Source organism: Miniopterus schreibersii (genome assembly GCF_964146895.1).
Source record: "Miniopterus schreibersii genome assembly, chromosome: 4".
Classification (NCBI taxonomy): domain Eukaryota; kingdom Metazoa; phylum Chordata; class Mammalia; order Chiroptera; family Miniopteridae; genus Miniopterus; species Miniopterus schreibersii.
This window is the reverse complement of record NC_138105.1, coordinates 73,153,911-73,176,462: the sequence shown is the minus strand read 5'-3', so window position 1 is coordinate 73,176,462 and position 22,552 is coordinate 73,153,911. Positions and strand designations below refer to the sequence as shown.

Here is a 22,552-nt window from a genome sequence, read left to right as displayed (position 1 = left end):
GGGGCCTGGGCGTGACGCCAGAGGGCCACAGGGCGGGAGAGCCATGAAGCCCCGCCCCTAAAGGGGCCTGGGCCACTGCCTCCTGCACTGGTGAGCGATACCAAGTGTGGGGGAGAACCGAGAGGAGCGCGCGCTGGAAACGCCCGCTCCGCCTGCATCTACTCGTCCCTGTGGCCCGCGGCCACCCCTCCTGAGGTCCCGGGGCCAGAGAACTTGAAGAGCCCGCCTTTGAGTTGAAGGCGGGAAAATGGCGGATTCCTCGGGGCGCGGCTCTGGGTGAGTTGAAATACTGCAGGTCTGGATTTTGTGGTTGCCGGACGGCTGGGGGCAAGGGGTAGCAAAGTTGGGAAACGGGGGCCCTGGGAGTGAGTCCAGACCTGACCCCTCTAGAAACCACCAAGGATGCCCAGGTTCTGGGAAACCCCTGGGATGCGAGCGCTGCGCATGCTCGGAAAGCGGGCTGTTGACTAAATCGCGAGTTCAAGTCCCGAGTCTGCCGCTTCGATCCGGAGTCATCTCCCGCAAGGCACGTGACGTTAAACTCTGCCTCGCTTCCTCCGCTGCGAAATGGGGCTGATGATGTCACCGCTCAACCTGGAGGCCTCATGTGAGCCTTCAAAGCATTTAGAACGTGCCTGACCCGTAAATATGATCTGTCGCTGTTAGAATAATCACTTTGTAGTGGACAAGTGCTGGGCCACTAAAATATCTTCTTTAATCCTCCCATCCGCCTTTTTATATGTTTCCCATTTACAGATGAGATGATGGAGTCTTAGGGAGGTAAGGTTATTTGTCCAGAGTCACACAGCAAGAACAACAAGAAAGACGTCGAACGCTTACATGGTGCCAAAAGTGATTCCAGGGCTGTGTTTTGTCTTATTTGTTCATTCTGCTAACGTTTATTGTGCCAATGAGAATGAAAATTAAATGGGCCCCTGAAATCACTTGTGTTTCCTCCACAGCCCTTTGCCCGAACTGTGAGATTGGTTAGTTTTTCTGAGCTACAGTATGGGGGTGGTACCTGAAGCTAGCACAGGTGTAGTGACCCCCAACCCCAACCCCAGGCTCCTGCTTGTTTGGTCTGAGCTCATTTTGTTTGGCTCCAGAGCCCAGACTTCGATCTGAGGGAATCCTTGCTCTGTCCCTTTCCAGCATTGAGACTAACTAGGGGTGACCTGATTAAGCCTTTGGTACTTGTCTGGAAAACAGGGATAAAGCAGGCCAACAGTTAGATATGTATTTGTAGGATTGGAGCTGCCTCCCACCATGGCCTGGGTCTCACTTTGGGGTCTTCCAAGCCAGCTACACAGAAGGTGGCTACAGTGAACTGAGCAGGTGACCACCGCTGCTTTGACTAGTGGAGCCTGTGATGTCAGCAAGAATCAAAGTGCCCAGGCCTCAGCCTGGCCCTTCAGTGTGCTTCTCCTGCATTGTTGGTCTCTCATTCCTGGCATCCCCTCCTCTTTCCATTTGCCCAGACTGGAAACCTGGGAGGCACTGCCAGACTCTTCCCGCACCCTACAGCTGACTTGTCAGTGATTCCTACCTCACTGTTTCCTCACCTGTTATGTCAGGCCTCATTCTTTAATTGCTCACCATTGTAAGGTGAGCAATTCCATGGCATGAAGACATTCACAATGTCGTGCAACCACCACCTCTTTTGTCCTAGAACATTTTCTTCAGCCCAGAAGGAAACCCTGTATCCGTTAGCACTCTCTCCCCATTCTTCATCCACCCCACTCTGCTCCTGGCAACCACTAGTCAGCTTTCTGCTTCTGTGAGTTTGCCTGTTCTGAACATTTCATGTAAATGGATTCGTATACTATATGGCCTTTTGTATCTGGCTTCTTTCACTCAGCATCATGTTTTTGAGGTTCATTGTTTTAGCATGCATTAGTGGTTCATTCCTTTTTAAGACCAAATAATATTCAGGCTTTGTTATTTTTTTTTCCTTTTTAAAATTGAGATATAATTGACATGACATTATGTTAGTTTCATGTGTGCAGTGCAATGATTTCATATTTCTGTATATCGCGAATTGATCACAGTAAGTCCAGTTAACATCTGTCACCATACAAAATTTTTTTTCTTACGATAAGAACTTTGAAAATGTACTCTTCGCAACTTTCAAATATGCAACACAGTATTCTTACCTATAGTGACCACAGGTTGTACATTACATCCTCAACACTTATTTATAACAGGAAGTTTATACCTTTTTACCCTTTTCATCCATTTCATGCCCTCCCATCCCCAACTCTGGTAACCACCATTCTGTTCTCTTTATGAGTTCAGTGTCATCTTTTGTTTTGTAGATTCCACATGTAAGTGAGGTCATATAGTATTTGTCTTTTTCAGTTTGACTTCCATGTCTTGTCTATTGTAAATAATGCTGCAGTGAACATGGGGTGCAGATATCTTTTAGAGTTAGAGTTTTTATTTGCTTTAGGATAAATACCCAGAAGAGGATTACTTGATCAGATGGTAGTTCTATTTTTAGTTTTTTGAGGAACCTCCATATTGTGTTCCACAGTGGCTGTACCAGTTTACATTCCCATCAAGGGTTCCACCCCCTTCACATCTTCTCCAACACTTGTTATTTCTTGTCTTTTCATAATAGCTATTGTAACAGGTGTGGGGTGATATCTCATTGCATTTCCCTGTTGCTTTGTTAGTTTTGGTAGGAGTTCTGGGGCAGCCTTCCAAGCTCTCTGTGTCTTCAGTTTCATGCTCCTGATTACCTATTCATTATGGCAGGGGCTCTCAACCATGACAGTGTAGACATGTGGAACTCAATCTGTGAGGGGGGATGTACTATGCATTATAGGGTGTTGAGCAGCATCTCTATCCTTGACCCATTATGCCAATAACATCCCCCTCTGTTGTGACAATCACAGATGTCTTCAAATATTGCCAGATATCTCCTAGAGGTCAAAATTGCCCTTTAGTAAGCACTCCTGTTATTTGTATGACAAGTATATACCATGTGCCTCCTGTCTGCCAGGCCGTTATGGACTGAATATTTATGCACTGCCTCTTCCCCCAGTTCATACATTGAAGCCCTAAGCCGCATGCGATTATATTTGGAAATGTAGCCTCTATGGCAGTAATGAAGGTTAAGTGAGGTCATAAGGGTGGGGCTCTAATCTGAAAGAATTGGTGTCCTTATAATAAGGAACACTAGTGAGGTTCTAACTCTCCCTCTTTCCCCCTCCCTTCCCTCATCACTCCCTCTCTCTTTCCCAGTGCCTACCTACCTTGCTCACACCTTGATCTTAGACTTCCAGCCTACAAAACTGTGAGAAATAATGTCTGCTGTTTGCCCTGGCTGGTGTAGCTCAGTTGGTTGAATATCATCCCATACACTGAAAGGTTGCGGGTTTGATTCCTGGTTAGGGCACATACCTAGGTTGTGGGTTTGGTCCTCAGGAGGCAGACGAGCGATGTTTTTCTCTCACATTCATGTTTCTCTCTCCCTTTCCCTTCCTCTCTAAAATCAATAAAAAACATATCCTCAGGTGAGGATTAAAAAAAATGTGTGCTGTTTAAGCCTCCCAGTCTCATATTTTGTGATGGAAGCTTGAACAGATGAATACATAGGCACTGTGGAATGGTGAGGAGCAGACCTGGTCCCTGTCCTTCTAGAATCTTAGAGCCTGTCTTTTTCCTGGCCGCCAGTAGTCTTCATGAAACATGGCTCTGACAGTGTCTGTTCCCTAGGGCCTATGGGTGAAAGCCAGAGCGCCCCCTTTTTTTATATGGCTGGCAAGCTGAGAATGGTTTGTACATTCTTAAATGGTTGTTAAAAAACATCAATAGAAGAAGAATGTTTTGGACACATGAAAATTGTATGAACTTCAGATGTCACTGTGTATAAATAAAGTTTTATTGGGACATAGTCACATCCATTTCTTTTTGCATCATCCATGCCACGATGGCAAGATTGAGTAGTTGTGACTATGAGCACATGGCTGACAGAGCTGAAAATATTTACCACCCCACCCTTTACAGAGAAAGGTTGCCAACCCCTGGGCTATAGGACCAAGTCCCAGTCCTTAAGGTGGGTGTTTGGAACTGCCAGCCTGGACCAGCATGCTCTCCTCCTGATCCCATACCCCTGCCAGCTATAGAGCTGATCAATTCTTATTTCCATGTCATTCTCCTCTGCCCTTTGTCTTGCCCTTCGTCTTATTGATCCCTGTCTTAGAATGTCCTTCCCCGTGTACCTGAGCAAAAGGTGTTTTATTGCTCACCTCCCCTGACCCCTGGGGGGAGTGCCTGTCTGGGGTGCCTTCACATTTGCCCAACAGAAAAATGCTGCTCTTCACTATCACAGAAGGAGCTCCATCTCTCATTCACCCTGTATCCCCAGTGGCAAACAGCAGGCACATAACCACCTGCAGAATTAATGAGCTCATGACTTAAGTTGAGATCTTTGAGGCTTGGCAAAAATGTGTGCTCTTCTTGCTCTGTGGGGCTACTCTGTGTCACCCAGACGATGGGACTCCATGTCCATCTTCCTGTTGAGGTGGCCCAGCTTCGCAGAGAAACCTGGGCTCATCACTGGCTTCCCTCTGCTTCTTGTCAACTACATTAACAAGACCACACCCCCTCTCTTTTAGGATGCCTTCTGCGGGGGTTCCCAGTACTCCCAGTGGCCCTAAGCCGAAAGGAAGACGAACACAAGGTGAGTCAAGTTATAATCTACCTCATGAGCCCATAAAATAAAAAGTGATTTTGTTTTCTAGTAAGTGCTTTTGGGGGAGAAAAAAAAAAGAGAGCAGAGCAGGGGAGCTATGGCTTTACCTTCTTCTGGTCACTCCTTGGGAGATTTCTAGTCTGGTCACCCAGCCTTACTGCAGCCAGGGTTGTGGCAGGGCTGGGTGGGGTTATTTCGGGCTATGCCCAGGACTTGTCACTTGGAAGTGTGGGTGATGAGAGCCTGAGCTGAGTTCATTATTAAACATCAGTTTCCTAACTCTCCTCTCTGAAAGCATATTAGTCCTTTGGGGGTGCCCCCATGTCCACCTGAGTGTTTGGGGTCACTGTGAACAGCACCCCTTGATTCTTGGCAGTGCTCAGTTGACTCTTGAGGATCTCCCATGTTGGAGCTCAAACCTCTGAAATGACGTATTAAAGTGTGCTGTGTGGTGCTGCGTTTCTCAGAGAACTTAGAGCAGGATCTTGTCTGTAACATCTCTTCTATTGACACGCGGTCTGATTCTTGAACACAAATTATATCCTTCACTGTAACGCTGCTGCTGTGGAAAACCCACCACCGAGTAAAACAAACAGGTGCATTCTAGTTTTCTGGAAACTTGAAACTGCTTTCAGCTGTCCAAGGAACCCAGAGCCTCAGATTTTTCCTAGATGTGCAACACCCTTTGCTAATGGTATCAGAAAGACCCAATGCAGGATGGCCACGCCTGCTTGGAATGAGGGGTTCCTTTGTCCCAATCCCTCATGTCCAGTGCAGACCTTTGGGTGGCTTGATTCTCTTCCCGGACCCTGCCTGGTCCTAGCCTTGACCTTAGTTACCTCCTTTCTGATTGCCTGTGCCCACTTGCCCTGTAGGCACAACTCTTCCCTTCCTGGGGCTCAGGGTGACCACTGCCTCCATTGCCCACACCAGGCTCCCCGTTAACTGTGGGTGTGCCTCCTTTCCTCTTGGCGTGACATCTGCAATCCTAATCTCCAATGGAAGATGCAAATCATGCTATGAAGATTCAGTTGAAATCAGTCTTGCTCAACCAAACTGAGCTGTGGATGTTGACTGTGTCACTCTCTCTGGGGAGACCCTGAGCTCTAGAGGCACCTAGAATATGCAGAATCATGCATTTGATCAGTTAAGCACCTACTCCCTGCAGGGTGGTGGGATATAGCAGCAAGCCAAACAGACACTAGTCCCTGCCCTCAGGGAGCTGGCTGTCTGGGACACAGGCAGTGCAACGAGTGGAAAAGTGAGGAGACCCAGGGTGCAGAGGATGATAACAGAAGCTGTGGCAAAAACAGCAGGATGGGGATAGTTTCTGGGTCCACGGGAAGTGCTAGGCTGAGCAGAGTTGGGAAGGGGGTCAGGTGCGGGAGCAGCCTGTTGGAGAACAGCAAAAGGGGGTCATGATCTAGGGAACAGAGTCACTGAAGGGAGTGAGGAGGTGACTTGGTCAGAAGGATGCCCTGAGTTGTGTGGACCTGTAATGGGCCTGGAGGTGCTCAGGCTTCACCAGCTGGTGGAGCTGCAAGATAGCCTGTTGTCAGCCACCAGGGGACAGCCAGCCTGGAGGCCACAGGTTATTTGAAGAGGAGGGGGCACATGAGCGAGCACTGTGCCCGGTGCTGCTGATGCCTGAGGATGGCTGATGGAATTCAGAGCAGGGAGGTCTTGGTGGTCTTGCTGAAATGAGTTTCTTCTGTACAGTGCTGGGTGTGAGAGCCAGGTGTGTGTGTGGGGGGATTCAAGGGAAGAGGGAGGAGAGAAGGAGGAGCCAGCACCGTAAAGGGAAGCAGAGAAGTGGGGGTGAGCCCAACAGGGTGTGTGGGGGGAGATTAGCAGTGTGACCTGTGGAGAGGAGCAGGAGTGGTGTTAGGGGTGAGGAGGACAGGGGTTTCCAAGGCAGTTTCCTTATGAGGTGGGGGCTGGGCTCTAACAGCAAGAGTGTGGGTTCTCTTTACCCAGGAACAGAGGTCCCTCCACATGGTGGGGTCAGGATGCTGCCCTGAGGTTGGGTGGTGGCTGGATGCCAAGGAAGGAGGGTCTCCTGAGGCCACTGCTGTCTTCCCAGCGAAGTAGATGGTCCCCAGCTGACCAGAAAATGGGCCCAGAGGAAAAGGTATAAGGGAGGGTCCGGGAGAGGGCATGGAGGACAGAACAGAGGAATGTGGGTGATCGCTGGTGGGGGCTGCCTGTAGCGAGAGCCCCTGGAGGTTGGGAGGACAGGTGGGGTTTCCTCCATCCATGTTCAGTGCCCCAGGGGCAGGCGTGGAAGGGGACCTGGGACTGGACTGTCACAGGGAGCTGTGTCTGAGAAGGGCCTTGGTGCTGAGGGTGTTCAGGGGAGTGGGTGATCTAGGAGAGGTGGGGTGAGGGTATGTGAATGGTAGTACCGTGGGTCGGAGACAGTGGGGGAAGGGGCAGTTGGGGTCATGACCACTGGAAGTGAGCTGGGAGAGAGGAGGAGGCAGCAAACAGGTGGCTCTGTGTGGTAGGTCTGTCTTCCTTTCCCTGCCCTGCCCCTGAGTCCCCTTTCTGCTCCTGTGGATCTCTGTGGCTCTGCCCCGAGCCCAGGGACTTGTATATAGTAGATGTCTCATACAGTAGGTGTCCCATAAATGTTCTTGCTCACAGTAGGTGTCCCATACATACTTGAGAGTACTGAAGAACAGGATCTGAGAGGAGCAAAGGGGATCAGCTCCCCCATTTCTGCTGTTGAGCTGGGGGGGCCGAGAGCACCTGGCTCTGGGGGCGGTAGTAGGGGTCCGTGGCACATGCTGGGTCTTCACACACCACTATTGTAGGTTTGTTATAAACCAACAGTGTGTTCCCCAACAGGCGGAAAAGTGGTCGAATCCCGATACCTGCAGTATGAGAAGAAAACCACCAAAAAGGTAACACATAATGTTTGAAACAGTTCTGAAGGGCGTTCTAATGAAGTTAGAATTCTGACACAAGTTATTTGAGCCAGGCATGGCCTGGTGCCAAAGGCAGCATTTTGGGGATTTTGCCCAGTTGCCTTTGGGGTCATTGTGCCCTTCATGCTGAGTCCTATGTCTCTTTCGTGAGCTGCCAATCTCTTTGAGAATCCTTTTGCAAAGCCATGATCTCTGTTGAAACCTAAAATTGTTCTGCTTTTCAACCCCGTCATTCCTTTCTGGATTCTCTCCTGGAAGCAGCTCTGGTGAGTGCCCAGCATACGGTCCCTGGCCTTAGCTGGTAGTTAAAAAAATCCCCACAGGGTTATAGATAACGACTATGGGAAGAATGCTGTGCCTGAAACACCAGTAGTAGAGGAGGAGCTTCATGAACTACCTGTAGTCACACCATGAAAATGATGAAATCATTGAAAATGATGGCATGAAACACTTAACAGCATGGGAACACACTTTGTATGATGTTTAATGAAAACAGTATGTTACCCAATTATATATTTTGTTTCAGTGTGTACCTACTGAGTGAGAATGTGTTGAGGGGAAGGTCGTGCTCTCCCTCTATTTTCGGAATAATTATTTATTGTAAAACTTAGTTAAATATTCATTTCCACTATCTTTTTAAACCTGGATAGGGTAGATGGTGGGTTCTTAAAAATGTGACTTAAGATCCAGCCTGAAGAAAAAGGATAGCTTTGCAAAAACTGTTTGATAGAATGCTTCTTGGAGTGATTTTTTAATGGAATTTTTAAAAATTAATTTTATTGGGGTGACATTGGTTAATAGGATGATAAGGTTTTCAAGTGTACAGTTCTATGATACAAGATCTGTATATTGCATTGTGTGCCCACCACCCAAAGTCAAACTGTCTTCCGTCACCATATATTTGGCCTCCTTTATCCCCCCAACCCCAAACCCACCCTTTCTCTCTGGTAACCACCATACTCTTGTCTGTGTTTATGAGTTTCAGTTTTATATCCCACGTCTGAGTGAAATCACATGGTTCTTAGCTTTTTATGACTTATTTTGCTTAGCGTAATATTCTTAAGGTCTATCCATGTTTTCACAAATGGCAGTATTTCATTCTTTCTTATGGCTGAGTAGTATTCCATTGTATATATTTATCACATCTTCTTTGGACTTTTTTAGAGCAGTTTTAGGTTCACAGCAATATTGAGCAGAAGATACAGAAATTTCCCTTGCACCTCCCCACCCCATGTATACATAGCCTCCCCCACTATCACCATCCTGTACCAGAGTGGTGTATATTTACAATCGATGAACCTGTGTTGACATATTATCACCTAAAATCTGTGGTTTACAGTATTGAAGTGATACTTAACAAAGGATCACAGTCCACATGTCATAATTTTAATGTTGTCTTGCAGACTTGGTTACAGCGCCCCCGTGTGTCTACTTGCCGCATGTAGTATTTCCGATCTTCAAGAGCTTCCCTGTTTTTATTTTTTGCATCTTTTAAATTAAGGTAGAGTAAGTCCTCACTTAATGTGTAATGAAACCAGTTTTACCATAGGCTGTTGTAAGCAAGAGTAAAGTTCCTATGGCATCTCATCAAGTGTATAATGAAACAGTGTTATTCAAAGATCTGCTGTATAATGTACATAGAGTAAGCGACACTCTTTCTGCATCCAGTTCTCTGAGTTTTCACAAATGCATCCAGTCATGGACCTACCACAATCAAGATGCAGAACAGTCTGTCACCTCCCAAAATTCCCTTGCGCGTTGATGGAGCCAGCCGCTCCCCACCCCAGGCAACCCTGATGTTTTTTATCCCTGTAGCTTTCCCTTTTCCAGAAGGTTATTTAAAAAGTGTCACATAGGGTACAGCCTCTTGTATCTGCCTTCTTTCACATAAAGAGCTCACTGGACCTCCCTTCCTGTCGTTGCCCGTCACACTTAGTGTTGGTCCCTTCTGATGGCTGAAGAATAGTCCACTGTATGGATGGACCCCAGTGTGCTCAGTCGGTGAAGGACATTTGGTTTGTTTCCCATTTTTGGTGATGTTGAATAAAACCACCTTAAACATTTCTGTGCAGGAGTCTGTGTGGTCATGTTATCATTTCTCCTAGGAGGAAAATGACTGGGTTATAGTGTAAGCATGTGTGTGACTCTATAAGAAACTGCCCAGCTGTTACCCGAAGTGGCTGCGCCATTTTACATTCCCACCAGCCACAGAAGGTATCAGTCAGTACTTTAAGATTGAAGCCGTTTTAGTGGGTGTAAAGTGGTATCTCATTGTGGTTTTAATTGCATTTCCATAACAACTTACGATATTGAACACCTTTTCTTGTGCTTATTGTCCATTCTTATATCTGTGGTGATGTGTCCATTAGAATTTGGCCCATTTTTTAATTGGGTTGTTTATTTTCTCATTATGGAGTATTTTGTTTGTTTGTTTTAAAGAATAGCTTATTGATTTTTAGAGAGAGAAGAAGGGAGAGAGAGAGAGAAATATCAATGAGAGTATAGCATCCATCAGCTGCCTCCTGCACAGTGCTGAAACCTGGGTATATGCCCTTGACTGGAATCAAACCAGCAACCTTTTGGTTCACGGGATGACACCCAGCCAGCTGCGCCACACTGACCTAGGCTCCCCTTATGGAGCTTGGAGAGTTCTTTCTACATCTTGGATGCAAACCTTGTATAGTGATTTGCAAGTATTTTCTCCCACTATGTGGCTTGTCTTTTTTTTTTTAATTAAAAAAAATTTTTAAGTGTATTTATTGATTTTGGAGAGACAGGAATGGGAGGGGATGTGATTTGTTGTTCCACCCATTAATGCATTCATTGGTTGATTCTTGTGTGTGCCTTGACTGTGGATTGAACCTGCAACCTTGGCTTATTGGGATGATGCTCTAACCAGCTGAACTGCCTGGCCAGGATATGGCTTGTCTTTGTGACTTCATTTTCTTAAGTGCCTTGTGAGGAGCAGAAATTCTTGATTTTGATGAAGCCCAATTTATTGATTTTTGCTTTTATGGATTGTACTTTTGGTGTCTTATCTAAGAAATCCTTGCCTAACCCAAGATCAAAAAGATTTTCTCCCATATTTTCTTTTAGGAGTTTTATCGGTTTAGGTTTTACATTAAGGTCTGTGATCCATTTTTAATTTTGATATCTGTTGCAACAATGGAATTGAAGTTCATTTTTAAATGTATGAATGTTCTCTTGTTCCAGTACCATTTGTTGACTTTCCTTTCCTCATTGTATTGTCTCGTCACCTCTGTCAGGAGCTAATTGCCTGTATATGTGCATCATTTCTGGACTCTGTTCTTTTCCGTTTTTCTACCTGTCTGTCCTTAGGCCAGTTCCATGCTGCTGAGATTATTGTTAGTTTCGTAGCAAGGCTTGAAATCAGTAGTGTGAATTCTCCTACTTTGTTCTTTTCTAAAACTCTGTGACTCTTCTAGTTCCTTTGCCTTCCCATATAAATTTTAGACTTAGCTTGCCATTTTCTACTAAACCTCCTGCTGGGATTTTATTATTTTTTTGGTTAATCCTCACCCAAGGATATTTTTTCCATTGATTTTTAGAAAGAGTGGAAGGGAAGGAGGGAGAGAGAGAGTGGAGGGGAGGAAACATCATTGTGAGAGAGACACATTGATTGGTTTGCCTCCTGTATGTGGACTGGGGGCCAGGGATCAACCTGCAACCCAGGTACGTGCTCTTGACCCGGAATTGAACCCTAGACTCTTCAGTGCACGGGCCAGTGCTCGAACCACTGATCCACACCAGCCAGGGCCCCTGCTGGGATTTTGACTGTATTGAATCTATGCATTAAATTAGGGAGAACAGCATCTTAAAAACACCAAGTCATTAAGTCCATGAACATGGTGTACCTCTCCATTTATTTCGGTCTTCTTGGATTTCTTTCAACAGTGTTCTGTGTTTCCAGTAGACGGACCTTCCCCATGTTTTGTTAGGTTTATACCTAAGTGTTTTTTAGTTCTATATACATGGCACTATTTTCTTTGAAATATGTTTTTATTGATTTTAGGGAAAAAGGGAGAGGGAGGGGGGAGAGAAAGGAAAGAGGGGAAGAGAGAGAGAGAGAGAGAGAGAGAGAGAAACATTGATGAGGAGAAACATTGATCAGCTGCCTCCTGCATGCCCCATCTTGGGGATCGAGCCCCACAAACTGGGCATGTGCCCTGACCAGGAATTGAACTGGTGACCTCTTGGTGCATGGGACAACACTCAATCAACTGAACCACACCAGCCATGCTACTTGGTACTGTCTTTTAATTTCAATTTCCAAAATTGTTCTTTACTAGAAATATAATTCATTAATTTTTTAAAATTATATTTTGCAACCTGTAAGTTTTGCAGCCTTGCTAAACTTATTAATTTTAGTAGCATTTTTAAATGTTTTGGAATTTTCTATATAAGGAATCATGTCTGAAAGAAGAGAGTTTTATTTCTTCCTTTACTACCTGTTTGCCTTTTATTTCTTATTCTAGGACAAAGTTGAATAGGAGTGATCTCTGTGCATTGAAATATTCTCACTCTTTAAAGGTTTCTTTTTTCTTTTACATTATTATATTTAATGGTTTGCTAGCTACATGTGTTGCTTGCCTTTGTGTAAGTTTTGAAGATTAATACCTGTACAAAAACTTTGTTTTTCCTGATGACCAAAGTAATATAGTCTTATCTACAAAATTGGCAAATATGAAAAAGTATACAGAAAATCAGTTGTCTGCAATCTGCCACATCAGAGATAATCACTGGCAAACATTTTGGTGGTTCCCTATGTTCTATGCATGTGAGGGTATCCTTTTTGACAAAATTAGCATGTCCTGTATATATGTAATTAAATGTCAGAACTCCTTAAGTCTGTCCCTTGCCTCAAGTAAGAACAGATGCAAACCTTGCAGACCGTGAAGGGGCCCCTTCTCATGAAGGGAAGGTATCTCGTCCCCTGAGTGTCATGTGTTCCCTAACAGGCCCCTGCAACAGATGCTTTAAAGACCAGTGGGAAGATACCTGAAGGTGGAAGGAAACCCAACTCACTCCAGAAGAGCAAAGGTGTGTAATGATGGAGGGAGGGTAGAAAACAGCTGTGGAGCTCAGGAGTGATGAGCGTGGTGGTGAATTATATTTTCAGATATGCTAAGTTAAAAGTCCTTCTTTTCTTTCTTGGAAGCATCAGAAGAAAGAGCTGGGCAAAGTGTTCAGTGTAGGGACAGATTTGGGGCATGCGGGGGAGCTGAAAGGAGATGGCAGGGGAGTGGGGGGAGGTTACTTCCTTCCTGTGTGGCCCCAGAGAAGAGCCAAGTTGCCGTCATGGCTCTTCCTTGTAGCACCAGTTCCTTAACCTTGTCACTGTTTCCTGCCAGAGCTCTAAGACCAGGATCAGAAAAGGTGTGAGGCCTCATCCTCCTGCCTGTCGCTGCCTTGGTTTTTTGGTCTTCCTTGTAATGGTCTCCCTATATCTTTTATCTAAAAGCTGTCACCAAAGTGATACGAAATCTTTCAGTTTTTCTGATGATAGATGTGGCATATGTTCATTATAAAAAAATGGAAAATGTAGACCAAGAGGGAAAGTTCCCTTACAATCTACCACTCAGACCATCACTGTTGGCGGATTTGGTTTTCAGTTCTAGTCAGTGTTCATCTAGAATTCTGGGAAGGCCCCTCCCTCCATAGCAGTGTCCACCTCTTCAGCAAGATTGGGTAGATCTTTTGCATGAAAACAATTCACAAAGAGCAAAACTGTTATTTGGCCCTCACCTCTTTGTTCAAAATGGTGACAGCTTTGAATTTTTCATAGAAAATTTTAATTTTTCATAGGAAAAAATTAAATGTGTTTTCCTACAACTTAGATTTTCTACTGTATTCAGATCAAGGGTCAGCAAACCTTTTCTGAGCCAGATGGTAAATATTTTAGGCTTTGCAGGACAGACACTCTCTGTCACAAAAACTAAACTCTGCCATTTGCAGCATGAAAGCAGCTGCAGACCATACATACACGAATGGTCGTGTCTGTGTCCCAGTAAAACTTAACAAACAGGAAGTGGACTGGGTTTGGCCTGCAAGCTGTAAGTATTCTGATACTAGTTTAGATGTTTGTCAGAATTTGCACTGTTCCTTGACACAGGCATGATTGAGGGAAGCAGGTACCACTTTCGAGTATTTTCTTATGCAATGAGTTGAGCACCATGCATGAAGCTGAGAAAATTGGCATAGCCTGAGGGGTCAGAATGTGGGCCAGCCACATTTTAAAATTAGGGTTCTCACTTGGGGGCAATTCTGACCCCCAGGGGACACTGGACAATGTCTAGAGACATTTTTGGTTGTTGCGAAGGAGTGCGGAGCTATGCTACTCACATGTAATGGGTGGAGGCCAGGGGTGCTGTTCAACACCCTGCAGTGCACAGGACACCCTGTAGTGCATAGGACAGCCCACAACAAAGGATTATCCAGCCCCAAATGTCAATAGTGCCAAGTCTAAGAAACCATAATTCAGGCATAACCATGGTTTACTACCTTTTTTTTCAATTTTCACCAGAGGATATTTTTTCCATTGCTTTTCAGAGACAGTGGAAGGAAAGAGAGAGAGAAAGAAACATTGATGTGAGAGAGACACATCAATTGGTTGCCTCCAGCATGTGCCCAGACTGGGGCTGGGGATTGAGCCTGCAACCAAGGTATGTGCCCTTGGCTGGAGTCGAACCCAGGACTCTTCAGTCCTCGGGCTGACACTCTAACCACTGAACAAAACATGCTAGGCCAAGCATAACCATGGTTTAGAGGGACTGCTTTATCAGTTCTATCATATGGCTTTATAGGAAATTACATTTCTTTTTTTTTTTTTTTTTGACTCCTCACCCGAGGATACTTTTTCCATTGCTTTTCAGAGAGTGGGAGGGGGAGAGAGAGAGAGAGAGAGAAAAACATTGATATGAGAGAGACATATCTATTGGTCGCCTCACTCACTCACCCTGACCAGGGCCGGGGATCAAGCCTGCAACTGAGGTATGTGCCCTTTGATCGGAATCGAACCCAGGACCCTTCAGTCCGCAGGCCAATGCTCTAACCACTGAGCCAAACCAGCTAGGGCGGAAATTGCATTTCTTAATAGAAATACTGTACGTGCAGATGACAAAACATTTAACCTGTGCAAAAGCCATAGGAATAAAAAATCACCATCTCCCTCCTTAGGTTTCCAGCTCCTCACCCAGGAGGCAGCTGCTCTTGATAGATTTTTGTCTATCTAGAATTTTTTAAAAATTTTAACACAAGTGATACCATGCCCTACACATTATTGTGACTTTGCTCTTTTTTATTTCCACATATTTGTTTTCTCAACTGCATAGTTATTCATGAAATCGTTTTCTGTTTTAGCTCCTAACACAACAGTGTGTCTTTGACATACCGTCTGTTCATTTTGCAGCACTCTGGAGCCCCTGCCTAACTAAAGCATGTAGTACACCAGTGCCCATTTTAGATGGTGTAAGGCATAATTTCACATTTCTAAATAGAGGCTAAAAGATGAAGGGAACTCCTGGGGAAGATGAACAGTTCAGAAGCTGCCAGAGAAAGAAAGAGAAAGGACTGAGGGCAGAACAAATATATGGCATGTATTAGACTCATGTTGTGAACACAGCAGCTTTTATTAAACTAAGTGGAAAGTCATACTTGCATCTTTGGGTTTTACAGAATGCCTCTCTTGTCTAGTTCTTTAAAATATATTCAAGCTGATGGCTGGGAATTTCCAAACGTTTTGTGCCTTCTCTGCTACCTAGCAAGAAGCTTAGATTTGGAAGCAAGTGGTAATGTCCAAAGGTTGCCTGCTTCCTGGCCTAGGTGTAGAGCATCTTAGTGACTGTGATGACTTCAAGGGATTCTCATTGGGCCCACAGAGAGCAGTGGAATCTTCAGCAAAAGTGACCTGCAATCCACTTTGCTGGAAGGGCACGGCACTACCCCACCGTTTCTGGATCTCTCAGCCATTAATGGTAAGTTGTTCATTTCACCCCTTATTTTCCCAGCTGAGGGTTGTAGTGCATCTCAGCAAGCTGCCAAAGTATGCTCTTCTCACCTTAAAAATGCTTTCCTTGATCTTAGACAAAAGTGTGCTGAGAAAGACTCCACAATTAGAAAAAACAATGTCAAAGAAAACTGATTCGACATCATTTTCTGCCTCGCAGGAAAAGGACCCAGTAAGTGGATGCAGTGAGGGGGAAGCTGCTAATGGGTTGGATAAACCTGATTTAGCTTCTGCCTTGTGCCAGGTGCTGTGGGAAGTCTGGGGTTCCAAGAACGTGTCTTTTAGGACAAAACCAACACACATTCTTAGATCATTTTGTAGAATTTGTTTCTATAACTACACATACAGGAGTAGATACAAATGCGGATCATGTAAAAAAATGAGATTGGGACCTTGTATGCGGTGCCATGCTAGGGAAGGTGCTAGGCCAGGCCCTGTTGCTGGCAGGAAGATGTCCAGGCTGTGGTCTCCCTGGGGTGGGAGTTTCGAGTCCTGGTTCCAGAATGGCACCTAGTGCGCGAGAGCCCTCCAGCTGGCCCTTGACCCCGAGGAGGAGCCAAACCATCCTCTGTCTTCTCACAGAGCACCCAAAAGTACTAAACAAGATAATAGAAACAGCAGGTGGTTATACAGTAGCGAACTATTAAATTACTGAAATAAAGAACGTGTGGATTAGGGTTCTTTCCCTCCCGGGGGAGAGAGCTAGATTTATACCAGTTCTTAGGGACACAGTATCTTTTCTTTCTCCTTAAGGATCTCTTCGAACTGATGGAGTCCCAGACGTTACTCCTGACTCTGCTGGCCGTAAAGGTGAAAACAGAAGCGCAGTCACGTGTGACGTGGGTGGAAGGCCGGCCTCTATCTGCCAAGAGGGGGTGTCCCCTCGGGCTTGAGCTCTTGTTCTGCACTTAACAGATGGAGAACGGTCTCGCCGCATTTGAAGAAAAGGCAGAAGGGAATTTATTAACGATGTGCCAAGAGAAGGAGAAGCTCCTAACAAAGTCTCACGAGCTAAAGCGCAAACTCCTGCTCTGTCAGAGGAAGCGGGAGCTGGTGGATGTCCTCAACCCTCAGGTCAGTTGTGGCCACAGTCTCTGAGCTGTGCATCTCAACTGGGTCATCGTGATGTGTGGAGGGATTATTTACAGTGGTCGTCGCTCTTCACCTGGCTCTGAGTGTGTGCTTGGCTTTTGACACCACCAGGTGTGGGTATGTGACCGTTTAGAAGAGGATGTGCCTGTAACGTGAAGTACTAACCTAGAATAGGGACCTGTCCTTTCGGCTTACACATGCACATATCCTTCAGGCACCCACGGCTTGTGCTCAGGGATAGGATGACATGCTTCAGGCCTGCCCAGGGGGCCAGGGTGCTGGTGGGAGGTACAGTCTTGGCATCATATGGTCAGTGCTGGGACAAAATCATCCACACCAAGGAAGGTCATGGAGCAAACTGTTGGAACCTAGAAGGGCCGATCGGGGGATGTGGCTTCTCATGCAGTGTGTGCATGTCCCGGGGTTGCTGTAACAAAGCCCTACAGACTGGGCAGCTGAAACAACTGACATTCTTTCTCAGTTCTGGAAGCTGGGGGTCCGAGATCAAGGTGTCAGCAGTTTGCTCCTTCCAAGGGCTGTGAGGGAAGGATGTGTTTTAGGTCTCTCTTTGGCTTGTAGGCTGTCTTCTCCCTGTGTCTCTTCTCTTAGTGTTCTCCCTGTGTGTGCGTTTGTCTCCAATCTCCCCCCTTTATAAGGACATCAGGCATATAGATTGGTGCCCACTCTAATGACCTCACCTTGACTTCATTCCCTCTGTAAAGACCCTGTCTCCAAATCAGGTCACATTCTGAGGGGTTGGTGGTTTGGATGTCAACATAGGATTTATGGGGTTAGAGGAACACAGTTCAGCCTGTGACACCTAGTGGTGCATGTGTTCCTGTTGTGGCCGGGCTGCGGACTGAGAATGGGGTCCCTGTCCTCATGGAGTGGAAGGAAAAGAAATGACAATCCTTACAATGCCCTGTGAGGACCTAGAAAGTGTGTATGAGGGAAAAGGGGGTTGGTTGGGATGGCCTTGAGGTGGGACAGGCTTTTCAGCTCAGTGCTCCAAAGCAGGAGGTCACAGCCTTCCTGGGTCCACAGTGAATGTGCTGGAAGGCGGGTGCATGCGTTTGGCAAGGTGGGCGGCCAGGAGTGAGGGTAGAGCCTACTGCACCCGCTGAACCTTCTGGAAGATTTCCTAGGAGATCCTGAAAGAACAGCCTGTGTCTTAACCACACGTGCATCTGTGAAACTTCCACGGCGGTAACTTCAGGGTCTCGTCTCATAGGCCTCTTTCCCTCCTTCCTGCAGATTGAGATGCTCAGCCCCTATGAGGCTGTGTCTGAATGCTTTAAGGAGCAGTACAAGACATTCGCGGCGGCCCTGGACACCACAAGGCATGAACTGCCTGTGAGATCAGTTCATTTAGACGGAGACCCGCAGCAGTTCTTAGGTAGGAAACGGGGCCTCTGCTGGGCAAGGAACAGGAAGAACCGCCAGTGGGTATTGGCACTTCCTGTGTGCCGGCACCTTTATTCCTTCGTGTGATCATCACAAGCCTCCTCTTAGGTAGATGGCGTGTTCCCTTTCAAATGGCAGAGAATGCAGGGTGCTGGCAAGACTAGTTTGTCCAGGGTGGCGCCCCAAGTAAGGACCATGCTGGTACTGGAACCCAGATCTATGGTTTCCCCATTGATTTCCCACCCTGCTGAAAGGCATTCTTGGGGAGCAGCCTGCAATCCCCCAGTGTTGGGAGGGGCTCTGCAAAGGTGCATTGTTGACTGGGGCAGTGATAGGGCTGCAGACCCCCATCCTGTCCTGCCTTCTACAGAGAGCCAAGGGATCCTTTTCCTGCAGAAGGGTCTCATCAGGTGTGAAAACTGCTGTGCTTGAGCTTAAAATTCTCTTTAGAACAGGTATCTTCCCAAAGCAGGTTTTCGGCTGCCCTAGAGTTTGGTTATTTCTAAGCAGAGCTCTCATGAGCCTCTAAATATGTTTTGCTTGCAGCTGATGTAGCAAAATATTGCCACCTAAAATCAGGTGGGCTTTTCCTGCAGAACTTTTGCACAAATGCAGTTCAGGATCACAAAGGGTGTTGCTGTATTGGCAGTCTCAGAGACTTAAAACAAAAATTTTTAACACCTTTATTGATATATAACTCAGACACCATACCATTTGCCCATTAAGGTGTACAATTTATTGTTTTTAGTATAGTCACAGAGAAGTGCAACTATTACTACATTCTAATTTTAGGACATCTTTGTTTCCCAAAAAGAAACTCAGTATCTATTAGCTGTCACTTCCCATCGCTACCCAGCCCTAAGCAATGACTGATTAACTTCCAGACAGAGATGATTTTTAATAAAATCAAACCTTTTCCAACATGAAATAGTATATGTCTGACATGGGATCTTGAAAAATGAGCCTGTTGAATGATTGTGTGTCTGGTTTTCCTTTTGCATAGTTATTGCAGTCAGTGGCACATCTGTAACTCTTGGACTCCATTTCTGAGAAGTTCCTTAGATAATTGCCAGGAGTTGGGATTAAGGAGTGTATTAGTTTTCTGTGGCTACTGTAACAAAGTACCATAAACCAGGTAGCTTAAACCAACAGAAATTTATTTCCTCTCAGTTCCAGGAGCCAAAATCAAGGTGTGGGCATGGTTGGTTCTTTCTGGAGGCTCTGAGGGAGAGTCCATTCCAGGCTTCTCTCCTGGCTTCTTGTGTTGCTGGCGACCCTTGGCCTTCCTTCGCTGCTGGCAGCATCACTCCAGTTTCTGCCTTCATCTTCGCATGGCCTTGTCCCTTGAGTGCCTCTGTATCTAAATTTCACTCTTCTTAGAAGGGCACCAGTTATTGGAGTAGGCCCTACCCTGTGACCTCACTCTAACTCAGTTATATCTATAAAGATCTCATTTCCAGTAAGGTCATATTCACAGATACTTGAGATCAGGACCTGAACATGTCTTTTTGGGAGGACACAATTTAGACCACATCAGGGGAAAGAGGATGTGTGTTTGTAAGAACCCTTATAAGGTTCCCAAAATGTTATAATGTTTAGTTGTGATATGTGTACATGTTTAGCTGGTAGATGGGACATGTGCCAGGATTGGAGACATGCTGCTATTCCTAGAGCAGGTGGGTCACAGTGCAGTTGTAGGCAGCACTTTACTGGGGTGGGAGGTGCAGAGATGCTGAAATGAAAGGAACCATGGGATTCTTTCTAAATTACTCACAGCACAGGCTTTCTCCACTTTTTTTGCATTCGTTTCTGTTGGGGACACAATGCATTCCAGGTCTGTTCTAGTGATTGCCTGGATGGCGGACACGCCTGACCCATGGTCTCAGGCCGTCATGATCTCAGGCAAAGGGGCACAGAGGTGGTACTAGTGCACAGATGTCTTCCTTCATGACTCATCCTTAGAGCTCTTCTTAACCTTGAGAGCATTTCAATAAATCAAGAAAACTTTAGTTAGCCACCTAGCTCATGCCTGGATTGCTTGGGGCACTTTGAAGCCCCTGGCTTATGACCTCTCCTTACCCCCCTCCAGATGATTTGCAGAGGGAATTGATGACCACACACCATCTGCTGGGAGAACTTGGGGTCTGTAGTTCAGAAGAAAGTGGGAAAGTGCTAGACCTGCTGGGTGAACTCAAGGAAGTGACCCAAAAGAAGGATCTGGAGCTCCGAAGGTATTTCAGAAAGTATTTTAAGAAAAAGCACCCTGACCAGTGTGGCTCCGTTGGTTGGAGCTCTGTCCTGTATACCAAAAGATTGTGGGTTTGATCCCCATTTGGGGCACGTACAGGAGGCAACCAATTGGTCTTCTCTCTCACATTGATGTTTCCCTCTTCCTCTCTCTCTCTCTCTCTCTCTCTCTCTCTCTCTCCTCCCCTCTCCCTCTCCCTCCCTCCCTCCCTCCCTCCCTCCCTCCCTCCCTCCCTCCCTCCCTCCCTCCCCTCCTCCCCCCTTCTCCTCTTCCCCCCTCTCTAAAATCAATAAGCATATCCTCAGGTGAGGATTTAAAAAAAGAAAAGGACCCTGGCTAGTGTGGCTCAGTTGGTTGGGCATCATCCTATATACCTAAAGGTTGCTGGTTTGATTCCTGGTCAGGGGACATTCCTGGGTTTGCAGGCTCAATCCCTAGTAGGGGTATGCAGGAGGCAGCCAACTGATGCTTTTCTTCCTCTCCCTTCCTCTCTCTCAGGTCAATATAAACATATCTTTAAAAAAGAAAGAAAGAAAAAGATAGCAAAAAATTACACACACACACACACACACATTATTAAAAAAAAGAAGAAAGAAAAATAGCCCCCATTGGCGCTGCACACACACACACACACACACATATATTATTAAAAAAAAGAAGAAAGAAAAATAGCCCCCATTGGCGCTGCACACACACACACACACACACACACACATATATTATTAAAAAAAAGAAGAAAGAAAAATAGCCCCCATTGGCGCTGCACTGTGCAGAGAGTGGGCAGCTCTGGCATTTGCAGAGGCTGAGCGTTCAAGGGTCCAGCAAGGCAGGGAGAAGGGAGTGGGTAAAAAGCCTTCAGCCAACTGCAACCCCAAGTGAGTTCTCCAACAGCCAAAATAGAAAGGGGAATAGCATCACCCCTCATTCCCTTCCTCAGAGCAACACAGCTCTTCAGGCGCCCTTGGATCGGTCTATTCACGTTCTAAATGTTTTCTAGGGTAAGAGCTTGGGGTGATCTTTTTGGAACTTCTTATTGAAGTATAAGTACATATAGAAAAGGTGCAGATTGTAGTTGTACAACTTGATGGGTTTCACCAATGTGCGCCTACGTGGAGCCCCAGGTCCAACATAGCCCAGGCCAGCCCCCTGAAGCCCCCCTGCTTCCTTCTCTCACTCTCCTCTGGGGATTTCTAACCACAGGGCTTTCTTCCACATCTTCCAAAAAGAATCTTGTTTTCTTCTCCTTTACAAGAGAAGTATGCTAAACATACTTCCTGAGATGCCTAAAATATTTGAAAGGTACTCATGAAAAACAAATGCCACCCACTGTCGAGTTACCTTCTTCTACATGTGTCCCAGGATGAAGTCAGGACACACCAAAGCATTCTGGATTGCAGGGGTCACAGGTTTGAGTGGTCAGACATGCTCGTTTAGCACCTATTTCCCCACCACCATTTACTTCAAGGGCGGGCTGGGATACTGCCCCATTCACAATCTGTCCCTCGTTCCTGACACGGTATTGATTCTCCCTAAATATTTCTTGAACAAATGAATTTTTCTTTCACGCCTGCTTGCCCCTGTTCTTGAGGGCTTCCCTGTTTGAGTTCTGTTCAGACAGCTTATTGATCTGTGCTTTCCCACGAGTACTCAGCAGGAATCAGCCTGAACCCGCTGCCTCCATGCTGCCACCATGGTGAAGGCAGAGGCACAGAGGCAAGAAGGCGTCATCCCTCTTATTATTCCCACAGGAGCTTTGCCCAGGTGCTGGAACTCTCTGCTGGAGTGAGTAAAGAGGCAGCTTTAATCAACCAGGAGGTCTGGGAAGAGGCCCAGGGCCCTGTGGCCTCCCGCCAGTGGTATTTCAATGAGGAGGGCACCCCAGGGGAAACTCAGGGAGAGACCATCAGCCCACTCCTGTCAGATGCTGACAAGCCGTGTGCACTGTGAATCCACGTGCAGGCCATGACCCTAGCCCAAGTGGGGACCTTCTGCAAACCTTTGGGAAGAAATCACATTCAGTGCCACTTGTGCCAGAGCGGAATGGGTATGATATTCTAGAAACTCAAGCACTTTAGTCACCTAGTTCAGCAGTGTAGCTGTTTTTGTGTGATAATCTCTTGATATTTAAAAAATAAAACTGTTTGGCAATTGGG

The 22,552-nt window shown here is 46.1% G+C and overlaps 1 protein-coding gene across 2 annotated transcripts; it reads left to right on the top strand.

The window, feature by feature from the left end:
• Positions 1 to 29: 29 nt before the first annotated feature.
• On the top strand, positions 30 to 22,552 carry HAUS8 (HAUS augmin like complex subunit 8). Of its 2 annotated transcripts, XM_081137046.1 has the most exons (12): positions 44 to 276; positions 4,623 to 4,687; positions 7,550 to 7,605; positions 12,126 to 12,180; positions 12,609 to 12,690; positions 15,528 to 15,623; positions 15,733 to 15,827; positions 16,409 to 16,465; positions 16,571 to 16,729; positions 18,002 to 18,143; positions 20,241 to 20,382; positions 22,148 to 22,552. In XM_081137046.1, the coding sequence occupies exons 3-12, from the start codon at positions 7,583 to 7,585 to the stop codon at positions 22,344 to 22,346; spliced, it is 1,050 nt and encodes a 349-aa protein (XP_080993172.1). In that variant the 5' UTR covers positions 44 to 276; positions 4,623 to 4,687; positions 7,550 to 7,582; the 3' UTR covers positions 22,347 to 22,552. The 2 variants fall into 2 exon arrangements, with proteins under 2 accessions (XP_080993171.1, XP_080993172.1); XM_081137045.1 differs by lacking the exon at positions 12,126 to 12,180 and having other exon boundaries at positions 30 to 276.